This window comes from Pundamilia nyererei, unplaced genomic scaffold, assembly GCF_000239375.1.
Source record: "Pundamilia nyererei isolate P.nyererei 1_Seehausen unplaced genomic scaffold, PunNye1.0 scaffold00024, whole genome shotgun sequence".
Classification (NCBI taxonomy): domain Eukaryota; kingdom Metazoa; phylum Chordata; class Actinopteri; order Cichliformes; family Cichlidae; genus Pundamilia; species Pundamilia nyererei.
In genome coordinates, this window is record NW_005187425.1 from 2781968 (window position 1) to 2798321 (window position 16354).

At 39.3% G+C, this 16354-nt stretch overlaps 3 protein-coding genes across 4 annotated transcripts in view; 1 reads left to right on the forward strand and 2 right to left on the reverse strand.

Annotated features, from left to right (window-relative positions):
• Positions 1 to 3463, forward strand: part of fmn2a (formin 2a) — a 39396-nt gene extending 35933 nt beyond the window's left edge. The window contains exons 16-18 of the mRNA XM_005727389.2: positions 974 to 1123; positions 2138 to 2219; positions 2463 to 3463. Of these exons, the coding sequence (XP_005727446.1) occupies positions 974 to 1123; positions 2138 to 2219; positions 2463 to 2489 (259 nt within the window). The 3' untranslated portion in view covers positions 2490 to 3463. The remainder of the gene's footprint in view (positions 1 to 973; positions 1124 to 2137; positions 2220 to 2462) is intronic.
• Positions 3464 to 3554: 91 nt separating this feature from the next.
• grem2a (gremlin 2, DAN family BMP antagonist a) lies at positions 3555 to 10359 on the reverse strand. Its single transcript, XM_005727387.2, has 2 exons — positions 10023 to 10359; positions 3555 to 4936 (listed from the first exon to the last, which is right to left on the reverse strand). Exon 2 carries the CDS (start codon positions 4933 to 4935, stop codon positions 4357 to 4359), a length of 579 nt encoding a protein of 192 aa, XP_005727444.1. The 5' UTR covers position 4936; positions 10023 to 10359; the 3' UTR covers positions 3555 to 4356.
• A 1362-nt stretch (positions 10360 to 11721) lies between these two features.
• Positions 11722 to 16354, reverse strand: part of rgs7a (regulator of G protein signaling 7a) — a 49963-nt gene continuing 45330 nt past the window's right edge. Inside the window, exons 15-18 of one of the 2 annotated variants that reach the window (XM_005727390.2) lie at positions 13997 to 14183; positions 13597 to 13686; positions 12410 to 12446; positions 11722 to 12161 (exon numbers count right to left, since the gene is read on the reverse strand). In XM_005727390.2, the coding sequence (XP_005727447.1) occupies positions 12426 to 12446; positions 13597 to 13686; positions 13997 to 14183 (298 nt within the window). In that variant the 3' untranslated portion in view covers positions 11722 to 12161; positions 12410 to 12425. Of the gene's footprint in view, positions 12167 to 12409; positions 12447 to 13596; positions 13687 to 13996; positions 14184 to 16354 lie in introns of both variants that reach the window. The other variant, XM_013909398.1, reaches the window with a different exon arrangement.

Genomic DNA, 16354 nt, shown 5'->3' on the forward strand with positions numbered 1-16354 from the left:
GTGTGTGTGTGTGTGTGTGTGTGTGTGTGTGTGTGTGTGTGTGTGTGTGTGTGTGTGTGTGTGTGTGTGTGTTTAAAAACCTTTTCCTACATATCTTTGCTCAAAAAATAAATGTTACTTTGCATTTTATTTCTTGGATTTACATTTGGTCGTCTTTTAAGTTTCAAAGCAGTGATTGTAGTTGTGAATTTGAAAGTAAGGTATAATGCAATCCAACACAGTTTGAAGTGATATACTCTCGCTGCAGTGAAGAAATATAATCTTGCAGCTTTGTCAATATTTATGACTCCTGGTTCCTTCAATTACATGGAAGGTGCAGGCCGTCATGCCAGGCCTTCAGTAGACGGGAGGCCCCCTATGCAGTGTCTATGTTGTTTATCTAAGTGGAGCGAGAGTAGACAGCCATGGCTCCAGGCTTCTGTTACTGCTGGCTTGGAATGTGTTCCTATAGCACACTCCAAACAAAGAGACCCCAACCTGTCCACGATATTAATCCACTCAAAATTGCTGCCACATTTAACACCTTGGTGTATGTCATCCGCTGCTCTATGCACACTTTCTTTTTGCAAGATCTGTCTTTGGCTCCTTTGTCTTTCATCACTCATGCTTACACACCAATAGAGTGTGTGCATGTATGTATACACAAACATACAAAAGAGGTTCATATGGATAAGGAAAAGGAGCGATACAGCAAAATTCATAATTTTGGTTAAGTCAGATTTTCTTGCTTTTGCAGCACTAATAGCATTTTTTTTTTTCGTTGAAATGCACGGTCATTATTGTTTTTATTCTTTTTTTTTTTTTTAGTTACTCTACTATTAAATCTCCAAAAAGCACATTATTCCAAGATTAGCTATCATATTTTGCATATCTGCGTAGGACTGCCAAGTTTCACAATAATTGGTATAGTTTTCTGTAATCTCGTGTTGTAATGTTTTGGTCTTGAAGTAATGTTTTTCTTCTCTGTCCTCAGTTTCTTGGAGTTGAGTGTATCCTTCTCAGTCAAACCAAAGGCAGGAGAGAAAGAAGTCTCTCCCCACACATTCTTCTCCATTTGGCATGAGTTTTCCACAGATTTTAAAGACCAGTGGAAGAAGCAGAATAAGCTGATCTTACAAGAGCGGTGAGCCATATGGAGATTCCTGTTCCACAATGTGACATTTTCCATGATACGGATAAATCCCTCTGATAGGACGCTTAAAACTTTTGACTAAAAATGGAGTATTGCTGAGATATCAGTCCATTTTTTTTTTTCTTATTTTCTCTGATCGGGAGCCTTAAAATGTGATAACAGATGTGCCTAGTGCTCCTTCATTTTGAATTTTCCCCAAGCTTGAGTTTCCAAACCATTAATAACATGCAGTGCATCTCATGTTCACTGAAGATCCTATCAGATTCATTCAAATTCATGAAGGGAAAGAGGGCAAATGACCCAAATCTTTGTCCTTACCCCAGCAACGAAAAAAAAACACATGCATCATCCAGTTAGCTTCCAGTGGTTTGATAAATATGAAGATATAGCTGCATATGTCAACAAAAAGCAAATTGGTCCATTATTTCCAATGAAGATTGACTTGTGATAGTATTTGTAAGCGAGGTCCAATGTCATAGTCTTTGCTTGTTCAGTAGGAAAGAATAAAAACTAATTTGAAAGCATTAACTCTTTGTCCTTTGCCATATGTGGAACAGTAGATGGTAATCCTCACTTCTGCCTGTATGGGCATGCAAAGATGCAGCACTACCATGCATTGAACATGTAATGGGTAGAGACAACAGGCGAGTCTGCTAGTATAAACTGCTCTACTCACTCAATGCCAGCATGTTAATCATTTTTCTTTTTAAAGAGCAAATGAGTAGTGACATTTCTGGCCCTCTCCTTGCTATAGTAAACTAGAGTGAATCATTTCAGAGTAGAAGGTCTGGCCTCCTGTCAAACCAAAATCCTTGTGTTTAAATGCCCCATGACCACAAGTTGGATGGTATAAACCTGAAATCTTTAGCACTATACTACATTTTTCTTTTTTGATGGTGTAATGGGGAATTTTAGTGACTCTGTGTAGCTCTATGCAGCTAATTAATTGCTCTTAACATCTTTATCACATGATTGGCATTTATTTCTCCTTTTTTTTTTTTTTAGGGTCAAAATGGCAGAGGAGTCTTTTAAACAGGCCAGGCAGAAGGCTTCCTACAATGTGACACCCAAACATGCAACTGGAATAGTATGCATAACATTTTACTTTTTCTTATTACTGTATGGAGTCATCTGTTTTCTATTTATTTACTGTAATTCTAGCAGTACCTGCCTTTTTCTTTCACCTAACAGACCCAATTGCTCGCAAATGCTTGTCAGTGTTTTAAGAAACAACAATCCTGGCTCTTATAGTAACATTTTAGAGCGGAGCGCCAGTGCTTCCAGCTGTAAATAACTCACACTTTTTTCTTGTCTTTTTTTTTTTCCACAGAAAGCAAAGTTGGGTAAGAAGATCTGAAGCAGACAATGGAAAATTATCATCACCTAGCCTATTGCACAAGCTGTGTTTGTACAATCTGACACGAGTCATCAGTCATTTTTAGCGTTTATTTGCTCCCAGTATTTGTTTTCAATTGGTTTAGGGCTGTCGAGTGTGAGCTGGTTCAAAGTGTATCGTTTAAACTTGGGATTAAAGCTAATGTCCTTACCCACCATTTCACAAAATGAAACGAGTCTGTGTTATAAAAAGGCATCCCTAAGCTGATTACTGAACTCAAGTTGCATGAAAATTTGCTATAAATACTTGGTGTTCTTTTTCAGTTTTGTTTTTTTGGTGACACTATGTTCAAGCTTTATCAGTATACATAATATGTAGCCATTTTTTATTGCCGTTTCCAACCCTCAGTTTCTAGAAAAACCATTAACACGTTGTGTTCACATCTCCCTTGATGGTGAAAAGCACAGGATTTTATAATATTTCTATATGGTGCCTTATTGCATAGTGGAGACTTTAAATGAGTTGAACAAAGCTTATTTTTGAGATGCATCAATTGTGATTCAATGATACCTACAAGGAAGAAAAGTCTGTTTACATGGCCTGAAAAATAACAAATTTACTCCTTTCAAGATTTTCATCTGGTGCGTTTCAACTGCGAATTCTACGTGTTTTACATACAGCACCTCATCTTTTAGTGTTTTTTATTTAAATGGTCATGTCTTTCTAAGTCATGTGATCTGATAAATCCCCACTATTGTTCTTTTCAACATTAGTGTAAATATGCTTTCTTTCAAGCAAAATCCTATGCAGATAGTTTTACCTTTTGTGTTATGTGAAAGAGTGTGAATATCCATAGGCTAAATCAGCAGTAGAATCATGTGATGTGGTTTTAATGTACAATACCAGCACTGTGTTTTGACTGAATACATCTGACCATTAAAAATAATATAAATATATATTTATTGAATAAAAGACATTACCCTGATTTTTGTGATAAAAATTCTGTTATTGGTGATCAATTTCTGTTTATCATATGACAAATTATATGCACACTACACATCACTTTGTTTTATATGAAATAGATTTAATATATTTTTACATACTTAAAACACACGTGTATATATTGTATACATTGCATTGCAACTCCATTACACATGCTGCAGGTTTTTTTTCTTTATTTTTTGTCTCCTGGCTAGTATATTTGTGGAAAATGTACAGTATACAATCAGGTTTGTATCCAAGCAGGTGAATGGTGTGAATTGTTTCATCTTTTCTTTGACATCATCATGTTAATACAAAACAAAAAGGGTAACAGAATACTTGTGAAACACGACAAAAAAAGATACTGACAAGCTGTCTAAGATTGTAGAACCACCTATAGATACACATTTTACAAAGACTGTTTTAATTGGTTGCACTAATTATACAGTTGGACATTACTTTAATGCACTTCCTTTTGCTTGGCCATCCTCAGTGTCCATAATGTTCTGTCATTTTTAAGAGGTACTTTCTTGACTCCTTTAGGTAGATGTGATATTTTTGAAATGCTACAACTAAAAAAATGTCCATTGTTAAACACCAACAGCTTTATTAGCACTGTCTCTACACAGCCAGTTGATTTATTCTTTTTTTTTCCACCTTTTTTTTTCCTTTTTAATCGCACTGGCATATGAACATGGCTGCTACTCTCAAATTAAATCATTGTTGAGCTTTTGTGTATTTCTAGTTCCATGTTTCATTTTGTTGCAAGACAAGCCATTCTTTGTACAACACGATGCAGAACAGTTCCTCTGGAAGCCAGTCCTTGTTTGGCTAAGTTTGTGAATTTCTGCCTCTGACAGCACATAAATGATGTCATTCCAAATTCGAAAGACCTTTAAGTCCCCCTTCACAGTTTCCCATGGCCGCTCACATCCACAGACATGCAGCGACACTGTTTGACTCTCTGCACCTTGCGGTGTCTGAAAGGGGGCTGCAGGTCTGGGCAGTCTAGCTGCACTGTGAGCTGTGTGATGCGATGTGGCCTACAGAAGGAGCAGGACTGAAATGGCTCCTGGGCTTTGTTGTGGTTTTTTCTTCCCGAGCCTGAGGTTTGGCCTCGACTCTGTCCCTGACTCGAGCTTGGACCCATATGCCGTGGTATGTAGAATGAGTTACACTGGCCATAGCAAAAACGGTTGACCACAGTGCGGCTGCGGCAGCCCTCCTCACTGATTGTCTGACGAAGAGGTTGGGTCTTGCACCAGTCTCTGCGGAGGTAACGGCGCTCTGTCACAACCAAGGCTTCCCGGCTAGAGGATAGCACCTCTGGTTTCTGCTGAAGCAATCGATGGTGACGGTCCGCAGACAGGTTCCCTTTGGACTTGTATGGAGATGGGATGGCTCCCTGAGGACGGGACTTTTTGGTCTCTGCAGTGATGCAGAGCACCCCAGCCAGTATGACAGGGATAGTTATTCTCCACAGCATTCTGCAAAGAGAGATACATTACTATACAATGTAGCGAATAGACGGAGAAAGACATCTGCACAAACAGAATCTGGACATTTACACTAAAGCTGGTGTAACACATTTAGGTAGTATGAGATGAAACATGACAGTCACACAAATGCTTACATGATACTAATGTTGCCAATTATGCTTGCAACTGTGAGAATGCTCATTCCTGTTGAGCCACCTTTGCAGTTTAGCCTTCCAGGCATCATTGAGGAAATGAATCCATCACCAGGGCCCCCATTTGTCAGCATCTCTGTGTCATTACTTCTATTTGCTTTCCTCTCGGCTACGCAACTCTTCCAAAAATAAATAAAGCCCTGCCATCAAAGGATACACTTAAACACCCATAACGAGAAGGGGAAGTTGATTTTATTGGTCCCGTCGCTGGGTAAAATAATTAGGGCTTTGCTTACTTTAGTCATGAACTATGCCGCAGATATGTAAACAGGCATTAGAGAGGCCCATCTGCATGTTATTAGGGAAAGAGTCGGAGAGCCGTACAGTTCACTCATCTACTCTTTGGTGATATACGTGAAGAAAACTAAAGTGAGAGTGATTATGGGCCTATATTGTCCATAATCACCAGTGCCTTTTGTACAATGCCAGCACCATAGAGATGGTATGATCTGGAGAAATGATTCCTCTTTGAGTCAAAACGGAGTACGCGCCCGTGTGCAAGCTGTCAGTATTTGCGCCAGCACATTTTTGACCATCACTCAAGCATCTTTTCAGCAGATGTTGCTCTTGACAAGCATTGCATGACACCAACTTAGAAATTCTGACAGAGAACCAAACGGCCTCAAGGCCATTGGCTGCTACTATTCGCAGACTCTTCTTTGCTCTGCTCGTATGTTCTCTTTGTTCCTTTCCTGAACCTGCAACTCACTCTGACATGGAACAAATTACTTTATCATAATCCACTTTGTTTTTTGCCTCGTTTTTTTCTGCCCTTGACCCTGAGGTCATGGCAGCTCTGTCTGAGCAGCATGAGCACTCGAGTCTGTATATCACTGTCCCAGCAGCACTTGCCATAAGCTAGACAGCAGCTGTTAGTCCATCTACCAGATATAAAGTATGAATTTTTTTTTTTATTAAAAAATAAATAAAGCCATACGTTGCAGTTACTTAAGCACAGAAAATGGAGTGTACTGTTAATTTTTTTCTTGTTCAAATCTAATCTGATGAATTTTTTAAAGGTTTTTTTTTGTTATAGTTTGGTTTTGCTTTGCTTTTTTCTTAAGACATCTGTGTACAGTCTGCTAAGGAACTAGATCAATTATATGGCTGAAGTAACAATGTGTGTCCAGATGACACACATTTAAGCCAGTTCTTACACAGGAAATTATGATTTTGGCACCTAAATCATATCCAAATCGGGAACTGGACATCCAAATAATGTCTGTGGTTCTTCTAGAGATGTACATTTTTGCACACATACAGACCATATATATACTCCCCTACGCTCACCCACCATAAGGTTAGAATAACTAAAGTAAACAATCCCACTGTCTTTCCCCCACCTGCTCTATCAGAGAATATTGACCCCACTTCATCTTTTAGTGAACTACCTTCCACTTAAGGACAGTCTCATTTGTCTTTACCTGCTCCATCTTATTCCTGCTGACTGGGAGTTGAAGTGCACAAACCCCTGATCAGGGTCACATGCTCTGCTTTTGTGTCCAGGCTCTTGTTTTCCCATTTTCCCTCTATCAGTCTCTTATGTAGCGCCATGTGACTCCGGTGATCTACAGTCTGGATAGCTCTTGGGGCTGGGGAGGGATGACCTGACTGACTGTGTACACAGGGCATGACAAATGACCTATACAGTCAGCAACTGCGCTTCCTCTCCACCCCCAAACTCAGCTGGTGTTAGAGTAGTGGCCCTGCTGAGCTATACCCATCAATCTCTCTGCAAGACAAATTGTGGTTTTGGGGTAACGATTCAGGGGCTTTTGGGGGAGTCTGAGGTAGATGGTTAGTGGTTGGGGATAGAAGATGGGGGGGGAAAGAGGGGGTTGCAGACTCGTTGGGGTTTCTGGACTCATGACACACTGGGAAACAAAACCAACACTACTTGGGGTTCATGAAAAATATAACTTCATCCCTCCTTGTGAGCTTTTTCTTTCTTTTTTTGTCACTCTTGTGATTTTTATTCTTGGACACACAGCACCGATCATCACACAGTCCTAGAGGCAGGAGGCGACTGTGGTTTTGAGTGTTAATGCTGGGACATTGTGCTCAGTTCTGCTGGGACAGAACTGAGCACAACCTTTGTGTCTGCTAAACACTAATATTTAGTGTCTGCTAATCCACTAATATTTGTGGACAACACTAATATTGTCCACAAACACAGCTTTATGTTTTACCAGAACCACAAATACTTTGAATATGCTTCACTGAACTGTGGCAGACCTTGGTTCCAAAATTCAAACCTCTAATGAAATTACAAATGCCAGACACAAATACCAGAGAGACTGCTGAGCTAGACACAAGCTTTTTGGAAAACAGCTATTATCATCAGTGGGAACTTGTTATGTTTTGTTTTTCAGAATGGCATGATAATACCATGGTAATGTTTTCTGTCTGGATAACAATGGGCCTTTTTTTTCAAATCTTGAAGTCAAATGAAAAACAAAATTATTCATGAAAATCGCCAGCCTGGCAGCTAAATATCTGAAGATTTCAAATATCCAGTTGTTAAATAATTGAATAAAGAAAGGAGAATCCTTTCCAAGGCTTTCAAATTTGTACACACAGATGTACTTCCACTAAACCATGCGAAACATCTTCCCAGCACGTCTTCAAAGGCAGGTTAAAACAAACAAAACCTGATGCCTCAATTATTGGTGCGTCAGAAAGTCTCATACATAGACTGGTAAGTGCAGTTAATTACAGTAGAACTGCATTTAATTCACCGTGCAGCTCAAACCTCAAACACACACGGGTAGCCACACACGCACACGCGCACGCATATGCACCCATGTGTGGCCACACATGTGTGTGTAATCACACACACACAGACACACATACAGAGTCAAACGCACATACACAGGATGCAAAGAGAGAGAGAGAAAAAGGGAAAGAGAGGTAAATTAAATGTTTTCACTCGGAGCCAATTACACAAAGAGGAACCATGTCATTATCTGCATTTGCGGATTGCATTTTCCCAAACTACGCTTCACTGTTGGTTCATTAACAGCTGGGGGTTGGGGGGCTCTTTTTAGGGGCTTTGCTGTGTAAATGTGTCTAACGCCAACATCGCCAGGAAGCCGCTTTAGGCAGTTCGGGTAGCCATTTGTCACCACAATCCGTCTTGATAATGACTAGCAGCCCAGATATAATGCTTTCCAAGCTAAGTACTGGCAAGAATGTAAGACAACTTCTTCGCCTCAGCAACATAAAGTGCTTTAGTGGGGATGAAGGCCAATTAGAAATCCTGTGATAGTACACTAGTTGTCACTGCAGACAAGCTACAGCGATTAACACCACCTTCCATTTACACTTAAACAAAATGTTTTTCTCCTTTTGTTTCCTCTTTAATAGCTTTGTTTCACATTCTTACATTTATAATCTGTGTCAGCTTGTTTAAGGTATTTCAAGCTGGAAAACTTTATTATATTTTTATGATATATGAAATAAAAGTATTCTTTATCCAACGAGCACCACTTTAGGATCTTCACTAGGATGTAAGTTCTCTGACTTTGAGCAATGTTTGGTGAGTTACTGTGGCCTGCTACACCAGAAGGCCACTGTGTAATAGGATGGTTACTCTTGAAGACTCTCATGATTTGTTGGCATATCAAAGTTTGCTTTCAACGGAAAAATGTGCCACAACAGGCCAAACTGCAGTTTTACTCCACAGTTTTAATTCACGTTCCTCAGCATCAGCGGGAAGTTCCCGTTTACATATAATAAGTGCAAACTTGACACGTTAACCGTGTTACTAAAGTTTGCTATCAAATGCCAGTGCTACTATCTCCAGAGACTCACAATGACGTGGTTTCTGTTGCTTAAGAAATTACAATGTGTCTGTGTGCTAAATCCTCTTTGACATCAGAGCAGATTGTACAAGGTGGTGCAGTCACCAGAGCCGTAAGCAGGATCAGAAGGCAAACTCACCACCATTCCCCGCACGCATACTGTAGGGACACGCACACACATGCACACATATGTTCTCAAACCAACTTGGAGAGGCATCAGCGCACACAACACAAAGAGAACACGTAAGGGAATATAAACTTGTGCAACTGAACAGGGAGGAAAAGAAAAGAGTAGAGATTATTCAGCACCCACAGGCTATTGCAGTAACATAAATGGTCTTACTACACATAGTGTTCATTAAGATCATTATGTCTCAGTCTCATATTCACTGGAAAGGCTAAACTGCCTCTTAAGCTCACTAAGAAGAAAAGTACAACAGGCTGTCATCACTCACTAATTCTCTCACTCACAACACTAATTACTTGGAACCTCCAGCCACTAATTATAGTAATTTAGCAGACACTTTTATCCAGAACACCTTTCAACGCCTTGAAGGTGTATATTTTTACAATGGGTGGCCCCAGTGGGAATCAAACCATCAGTGCTGGGACATTATACTAAATAGCTGTACAACTACCGCCGTTCCAATTACATGGTTCTGCACTTAGTCACTCAGAGACGCACTGAGTCAGTCAGTCAGAAACTCACGTGGGATATGATGAACCAGCACTCAGACAGTTTCCCTTCTCTCTGGGAAATCCAAACGCTAGACTACATGGCGCGTTCACGTACACGGTCACATTTCCTCTTATGTGCTGCAAAGCTGTGCGCCTTTAAATAACGTATCATTATATTTCCGTGTAAAACGGACATTACAATGGGATACCATAGCAGCCCGTGTGTATTATCTAATATCGAAAACTTTCTTGAACTTAATGTTAATAATTTCAAATTAGTGCAAGCCATGCGTTATGAAAGATTATATGTAAAATCATCTGCTGAAGCGCTTTTTTGAGTCTTGAGGCATTCAATATGGTATAAAGTCAGTGCTATCGAAATGTAATGTATGGTTCGTATACCTTTTTATGTGTGCAGCGGGACAGTGATGTGTCGACGATGCATTCAAGGGAGATCGTCCACCTTCAGTGGTCCTTGCGTCCGCTTCCAAGTTTCGGTTTCCATGGCAACATAATCTGCGGTATCCTCAGGCTTGTCCTTGCTCCTCTTCTTCCCTTCTTAAAGTTTGGGACGTGCTCAGTTTCCCATCCTCTTGGGCAACGTCTTTCTCTCTGAGTCTAATGTTCTCTTTTTGGCTTTTAGATTAAGAAAATAAGCTCCAGACTGCAGTCACAGTAAGCCCATATCTTAGTGTCGTGGAGACTGTCTGCAGTCTGTCTTTGAGCGTGTTTGAGTCACTGTAAAGCCTGCCTTAGTTTGAATCCCCACCACCCCTTTCCCTCCTCAAGAATGGGAGGGTTTTTCCTATTGGTCCTTGCTATTGTGTGAATCAAATCAAGCTTCATTTCTTTCACTTAAATCTAGGAGAGACAGGCTGTCTATTTCTGTCTGCCCTTTAATATTCTGAATATATATATATATATTTATATTTATATATGAATCCCTACTCATCCATAATAGGCAAATCTAAGATGACAGATTTTGCCTTATCTTATTTTTCCATGTAAGTTTTCATTTCCTCACCTTGAATTTGACAGTTAATGACACTTTACTTTTAAGGAAGTGGATGAGATTTGGAAAGTGGATAAGAGAAACAATGGTTGCCTAAAACCCCCTAAATTATCCTTTCTTATTGGCAAATCACCACATCAAAACGAAACCCGTAACCTCCAATCCATAAATCATCTGTGCATGCACTAACAGCATGCTTTGAAAAAAAATGCCACGGTTCACATTCCTTGATGCAACCGAGACAATGATGTTTGTCTCTTTTGCGGCTCTGGCTATGCTGACCACTGGGCACAAAGACTGAAAACTCTGACTGTCACTTCTGCCATCAAAGAGCTGAAACATCAACAGACCGTGCAAAACCTCAGATGGGCAGAGTTTGAACAATAACCCTTTCAGCAAACCGGAGGATGATGACACTTTTGCATGACAAAACTCCATTTGTCTGCAGAGTACCGTAGCTCATTTTGCTGATCTGTGTTGAAAACTGTTGTTTTTTTTAACCGATGGGAAATAGTTTACCCCCATCTAGTGGCAGAAGACAAAAGTGCATGGTTTAAGCGTACATAACCCGTTGGATTATATTAAAACTGATGAATATTTGAATGAATGAATATTTAATTCTAAAATTGTGTGTATACAGGAAAAGAAAAAATCAGACCCAGGCCATATTAACAGATAGAGGGCCAACTTTAATAATACAAGTAAGTAAAAGTGTCTTTAAATATGGTATAAAAATAAATGCAGGAGAGAATAACAAAGAATTATGTTCTACGCAAGACAGGAGACAGCATTTTTTTATGTAAATCTGAATGTGACTTTACAGGAGCAATGAAAATCATATGTGCTAGTTATTTGTAGTGCAATAAAATAATGCAAAGCAAAAATAAATGCACCATAAATAATAATATTAATCATAATATATATATGTATATATATATTGTATATTCATTCTGCACAACACTTCCCATAGCGTGACAAAGTATCTGTGATCTCAGATCATGTAAAGCAATGACATTGGTTAGATTTATCAGTTTAAGCTGTCATTTTATATTTTTCTACATTTTTTTCTTTTTTTTTTTTTTTTTTTTCTCTCTGACATCATTTGTTTCAGCTGGAAGTGAGAGACAGGAGGGAGGTCCGGTCCAGCATTTATGATGGAAAGAACTGGAACACTGGGTATAACTTTCTTCAGTGTCATTTTTTTATTTTTTCATCTTGACTGTCTGTCAGTGTCCCCTCAAGTCCAGCAGTGCCTCCTTTCTGAGAATACTGGAAATATATCAGGTATTGAAAGTGGAGAGAGAAGAAGGAACATCCCCTCCATGGACATGCAACATCCTGTGGACAACAGATGAACAGAAGGCTTGGCTCATCATCCGGCTGGGCCAAGAGCAGATGACAGACAATGATGATGAAGAGATGAAATGGTTCCCCTCTCCGTGTCCCAGAGAGAGAGAGAGAGAGAGTTGGCATTGATTTTAGCATGATGGCACACAACTGGTCAACCTCTTGGATGCCAGTGGTTTCCCCTGCACTGGGAGAAGAGATAAGAAGACAGAAAAGAATGAAAATAGGGAATAAGGTGGAAGAAGGGAAGAAGAAATACACAGTATTTTAACAACACACTTAGTGCAGGAATTGCACATTTTGTATTACATTCAATGGTAGAATTTAGCACAACATTTAAGTAGAGTAGCAATCACAACATGCTGACAAGAATTAAATAACAACAACCAAATGTAGTACATGAAGATGATATGGTATCATTGGACATTACCTGGGAGTAAGACCCTTCAGAATAAGTTCTTACTTTTCTGTTGAGACAAAAAAAAAACAACACATATTTGAGGTGACTTTAGTTTGTGGATTCATAGGTCACTAAACAAATTACACATATGTAAGAATCCATGAGCTAGATCAACAAAATATGCAGGCTTCGTTTAATTTTAGCTGGCATAAAAAAGAATATTCTGCCATCATGTAAAGCATACTACTTTCACATCATATTCAATCAAAAAGAAGAACTAATACAACATACGCCCCAAAATTGATGTAGGTTTAACAGTTTTTTTCTTTAAAAAAAAAAAAACATTAATACAATACTGAAATTTTATTTGCCAGATAGATGGGCTGATAAAGAGTAGGAGGTGTGAGACAGGGTAGGTTTTTAACCACGTGGATGCGCTTGTGTAATGCTGAAATATTCTGCATGGTATGACATCCCATTTTTCTGTATTCATAAGAGTTTCTACAAGCCTGACAAGAGTCCTGATCAGCTCCTCCATCAAATACACCTGAAAGAGACTCCATTAATATATTGTACAAATCCGCTTTGCCTGTTATTGTTTGCAGCGGTCCGATTTTATTTGCAACTTTTTTTGGTTTGAACTGGTTTCCACTTTGGTTTGGGAGACATAGACTTAACAACTGAATTTAACAGCATATTTTGTCTAAAAAGAAATATGTAATTTCAAGAAGCTACTTGGAGTCTGCTAAACCAGGCTGCTAAAGCAATAAGGCATGGGAAATCCAAATCCACTGCGATTCCTGTATTGTTCCAAATCTGTCTGCTGCTGAGTTAACTTTACTGTGATAAGTCAATAACAATATAATTGTCAATTTCTTGATTTTTGTCCCTTAGTGAACAAATAAATATCAACATTACTCCGGTAGCAGAATACACTGTATGATACTACAGGTAAGTGTAAAAGCAAGTTGCAGACTTGTTTTTATGCAAGGGGATTACTGGGAATGGGATAAAATGTAATTTAACAGACTTTGAAAAGGTGTGACTTTGGTTGCTAGAAGGGCTTATTTCAGCATCAGCAAGTCAGCAGAGTCAGTTCAAATCCAAATAGGGTGTCACGTAATGTCATCTACATGTACTTCTCTCGTCTTATTTTCTCACTAACTAATTTATCAAATGTTTTTAGCCAAGCTTTATGGTTTATTTGATTTTGTTACCTTCTTCTTGGCCTGTAGTAATTCCTGGTAGGCACTGGAACGGATGAAACGGCTGTAAGAATCACTCTTCATCAACTTGTAGATGTGTTCCTGGTGAAGAAACACATAATGTGAGAATGATGAACAAAAGCACGAGTATGAAGTCAGACACAAACAACACTTGTACTAAAACCAAATCAAAAAAAAGTCTTTCACTGATCCCCAAGACTGTGGTTTGTAAACTGCTAAGAGTAAATATCTCATTGGTCTGTCAGCTACACTCAGCACTAGTTTGATCACTGTCCAAGTCCCAGTGACAGGCTGAATGTTCCTATTCCTCTCTACATTGTGCAACACAAACTAAACAGCTGTGGCTATTATTTAATATCTCTTCATCATTTCCTTTTGGGCAACCATTCACCTGTGCATCCTCGAAGGCGTAGCGTCCAGGATCTTTGACATTCTGGGTGGTTTTGTCGTAGCTCTTTGAATCCACATTGATGGCACTGGGGGCCCCTGGGGCCAAAAACTCTTGCCAGATCTCCTGGACTCTGGTTGGAACTTCTCTAATTGGACGCTTCTTTAGTTCCTGGACTGCTAGCCAGAACCTGCAAACCAAAGTCACAACTACTTCAAACCAATGAAGGGATAATTACTTGCAGTCCACATCAATTCCACAATGGACTAATTTTGCATGCTGTCCGTTGTGACCGCGGACAACTGAGCCTGGTCAACTAATTTTGTTTTATTGGACTATTGGCAGATATTAGCTTGTGATAGATCGGTTTGTATCAGTGTGTATTTCGTCAGATATGCAGTGACAATTTTTTACTTATTTGTTTGCTTTTTTTTAAAGTATTACTGAGTTATAAATTAAGGAATACAAGGCAAAAAATAATCCTTGGGGTAATTTAAAAATGTGTCATTGGACCGTCTCAGAAAGTCATTGTTTGCAATAGAAGCAGATGAGTATGCAATTCAGCTGACCAAATGCTCATGTGGAGTCAAATGGTATTTTAACTCGAGACCCTAATTTGGCGTAATGTGCACTAGGTTGTCAGATGATTAAAACCATGACATCTGCAGCTTTTGGTATCTAGGCATTAGTTCAAAAAAATTTTCAAAAAATCTTCAATAATAAGTTGGTAATTCCTTTGAGGGCACCCCTTTTCCAGTTTTTACCTTTTATATTAATGAATTTGCTCCATCATTCTGTCATCACACAAAAGAAAGAAAATGTAACACGTGTTAAGGAATGTGACTGGACTATAATGGATTTCTGAACTTTCCGGGGAGACTTCAACAGAGACAGATTGTAAAAGTGGAAATTATATCAGCAGGAAACCATTTTAATTTAAAAACCCCAGGTGGATAGAGGTTAAAATATTTATGAATGACAGCGCTTGCGTGCTTGCTAGTGGTGGACGTGTTAATTTCCAGGAGAGTAAAAACTGAGAGTTTAATTAAACTGACCTAATTATTAACTTTGGGCAGCAACAAATCAAGCATGTAGGGAGCAAAGGAGCCACTCTGCACACGATTACACTACATTTAGCTGCTTGTACGTGGCTCTGATATTCTGCCCACTGTGACAGTGTGCATATTTTAAGTGATGCACCCACCAGCTATCCCTGCTTTGAAAACATTACCATTACTATACACATTTTATAATTACTCTCCAAAATGCCTTACACAGGGGAAGAAGTATTGACTCCAGTAATAGCAATCACAGTAACAACATGTTGCTGCTGATATGAAAATGCACCTATTATTATGAGTCATTTGTACACCTAGTAAAAAGCCACTCAAGTCGTTATTGATCATGTCTACCATCAAAGAAAGATTCATCTCAGGATAATCATATTGACATGTACTTTGTGATTCCTGTGTTTCATATTGCTTTTAATGTATGTGCAGCTAGAGAAGGAGAGCATTCTCAACCGTCACTCATGGCAGCAAATTTATTCATATATTCCCATTGTATGGAGTGGGATCATGAGTTCAGACTAGGCCCAACCTACATGTTTTACCTTTACAGCTGGCTTAACAGTTTGTGGCACAGATTCAACACAGTGCTGACAACATATCTCAGAGATTTTGGTCTATATTGACATGATAGCATCAAAACATTCCTACAGATTTGTCGGCTGCACATTCATGACGTGAATCTCCCATTCAGTCACATCCCAAAGGTGCTCTGTTGAATTGTGACCTGGTGACTCAGGAGGCTGACTGAATTCAAGAAACCACTTTGAGGTCATTTTAGTTTTGTCACATGGTGCGTTATCCTGCTGGCAGCAGCCATCAGAAGATGGGTGTGCTGTGGTCATAAAGGGATGGCCATGACGATCAGGTCAGCTGTAGTTTTAAACAATGATCAATTGATACTAAGGGGGCCAAAGTGTGCCAAGAAAATACTCCCGCAACACAGCGTGCAGTGAATTCATCCTACAAGGCAGGATGAATTCACACTTTCATATTGTTTACACCTTATTCTTATCAAACCAGAGAATATTTTTCCAATCTTCTACTGTGCAATTTTGGTCAGCCTGTTTGATATGAAATCTCAGTTTCCTGTTCTTAGCTGACAGGAAGGGCAGCCGGTGTGGTCCTCTGATGTTGCTGCCCATTTGCTGCGTAATTTGGTTATAACAAGTGAGTATTTGAATTACTGTTCCTTTCTTTTTCTGTGGAAGCAGTGTGGCCATTCTCCCCAGACCTGTGGCATCAACAAACAAATCTTAACCTTTGGCTCACTGGATTTTTTTTCTTTTTCAGG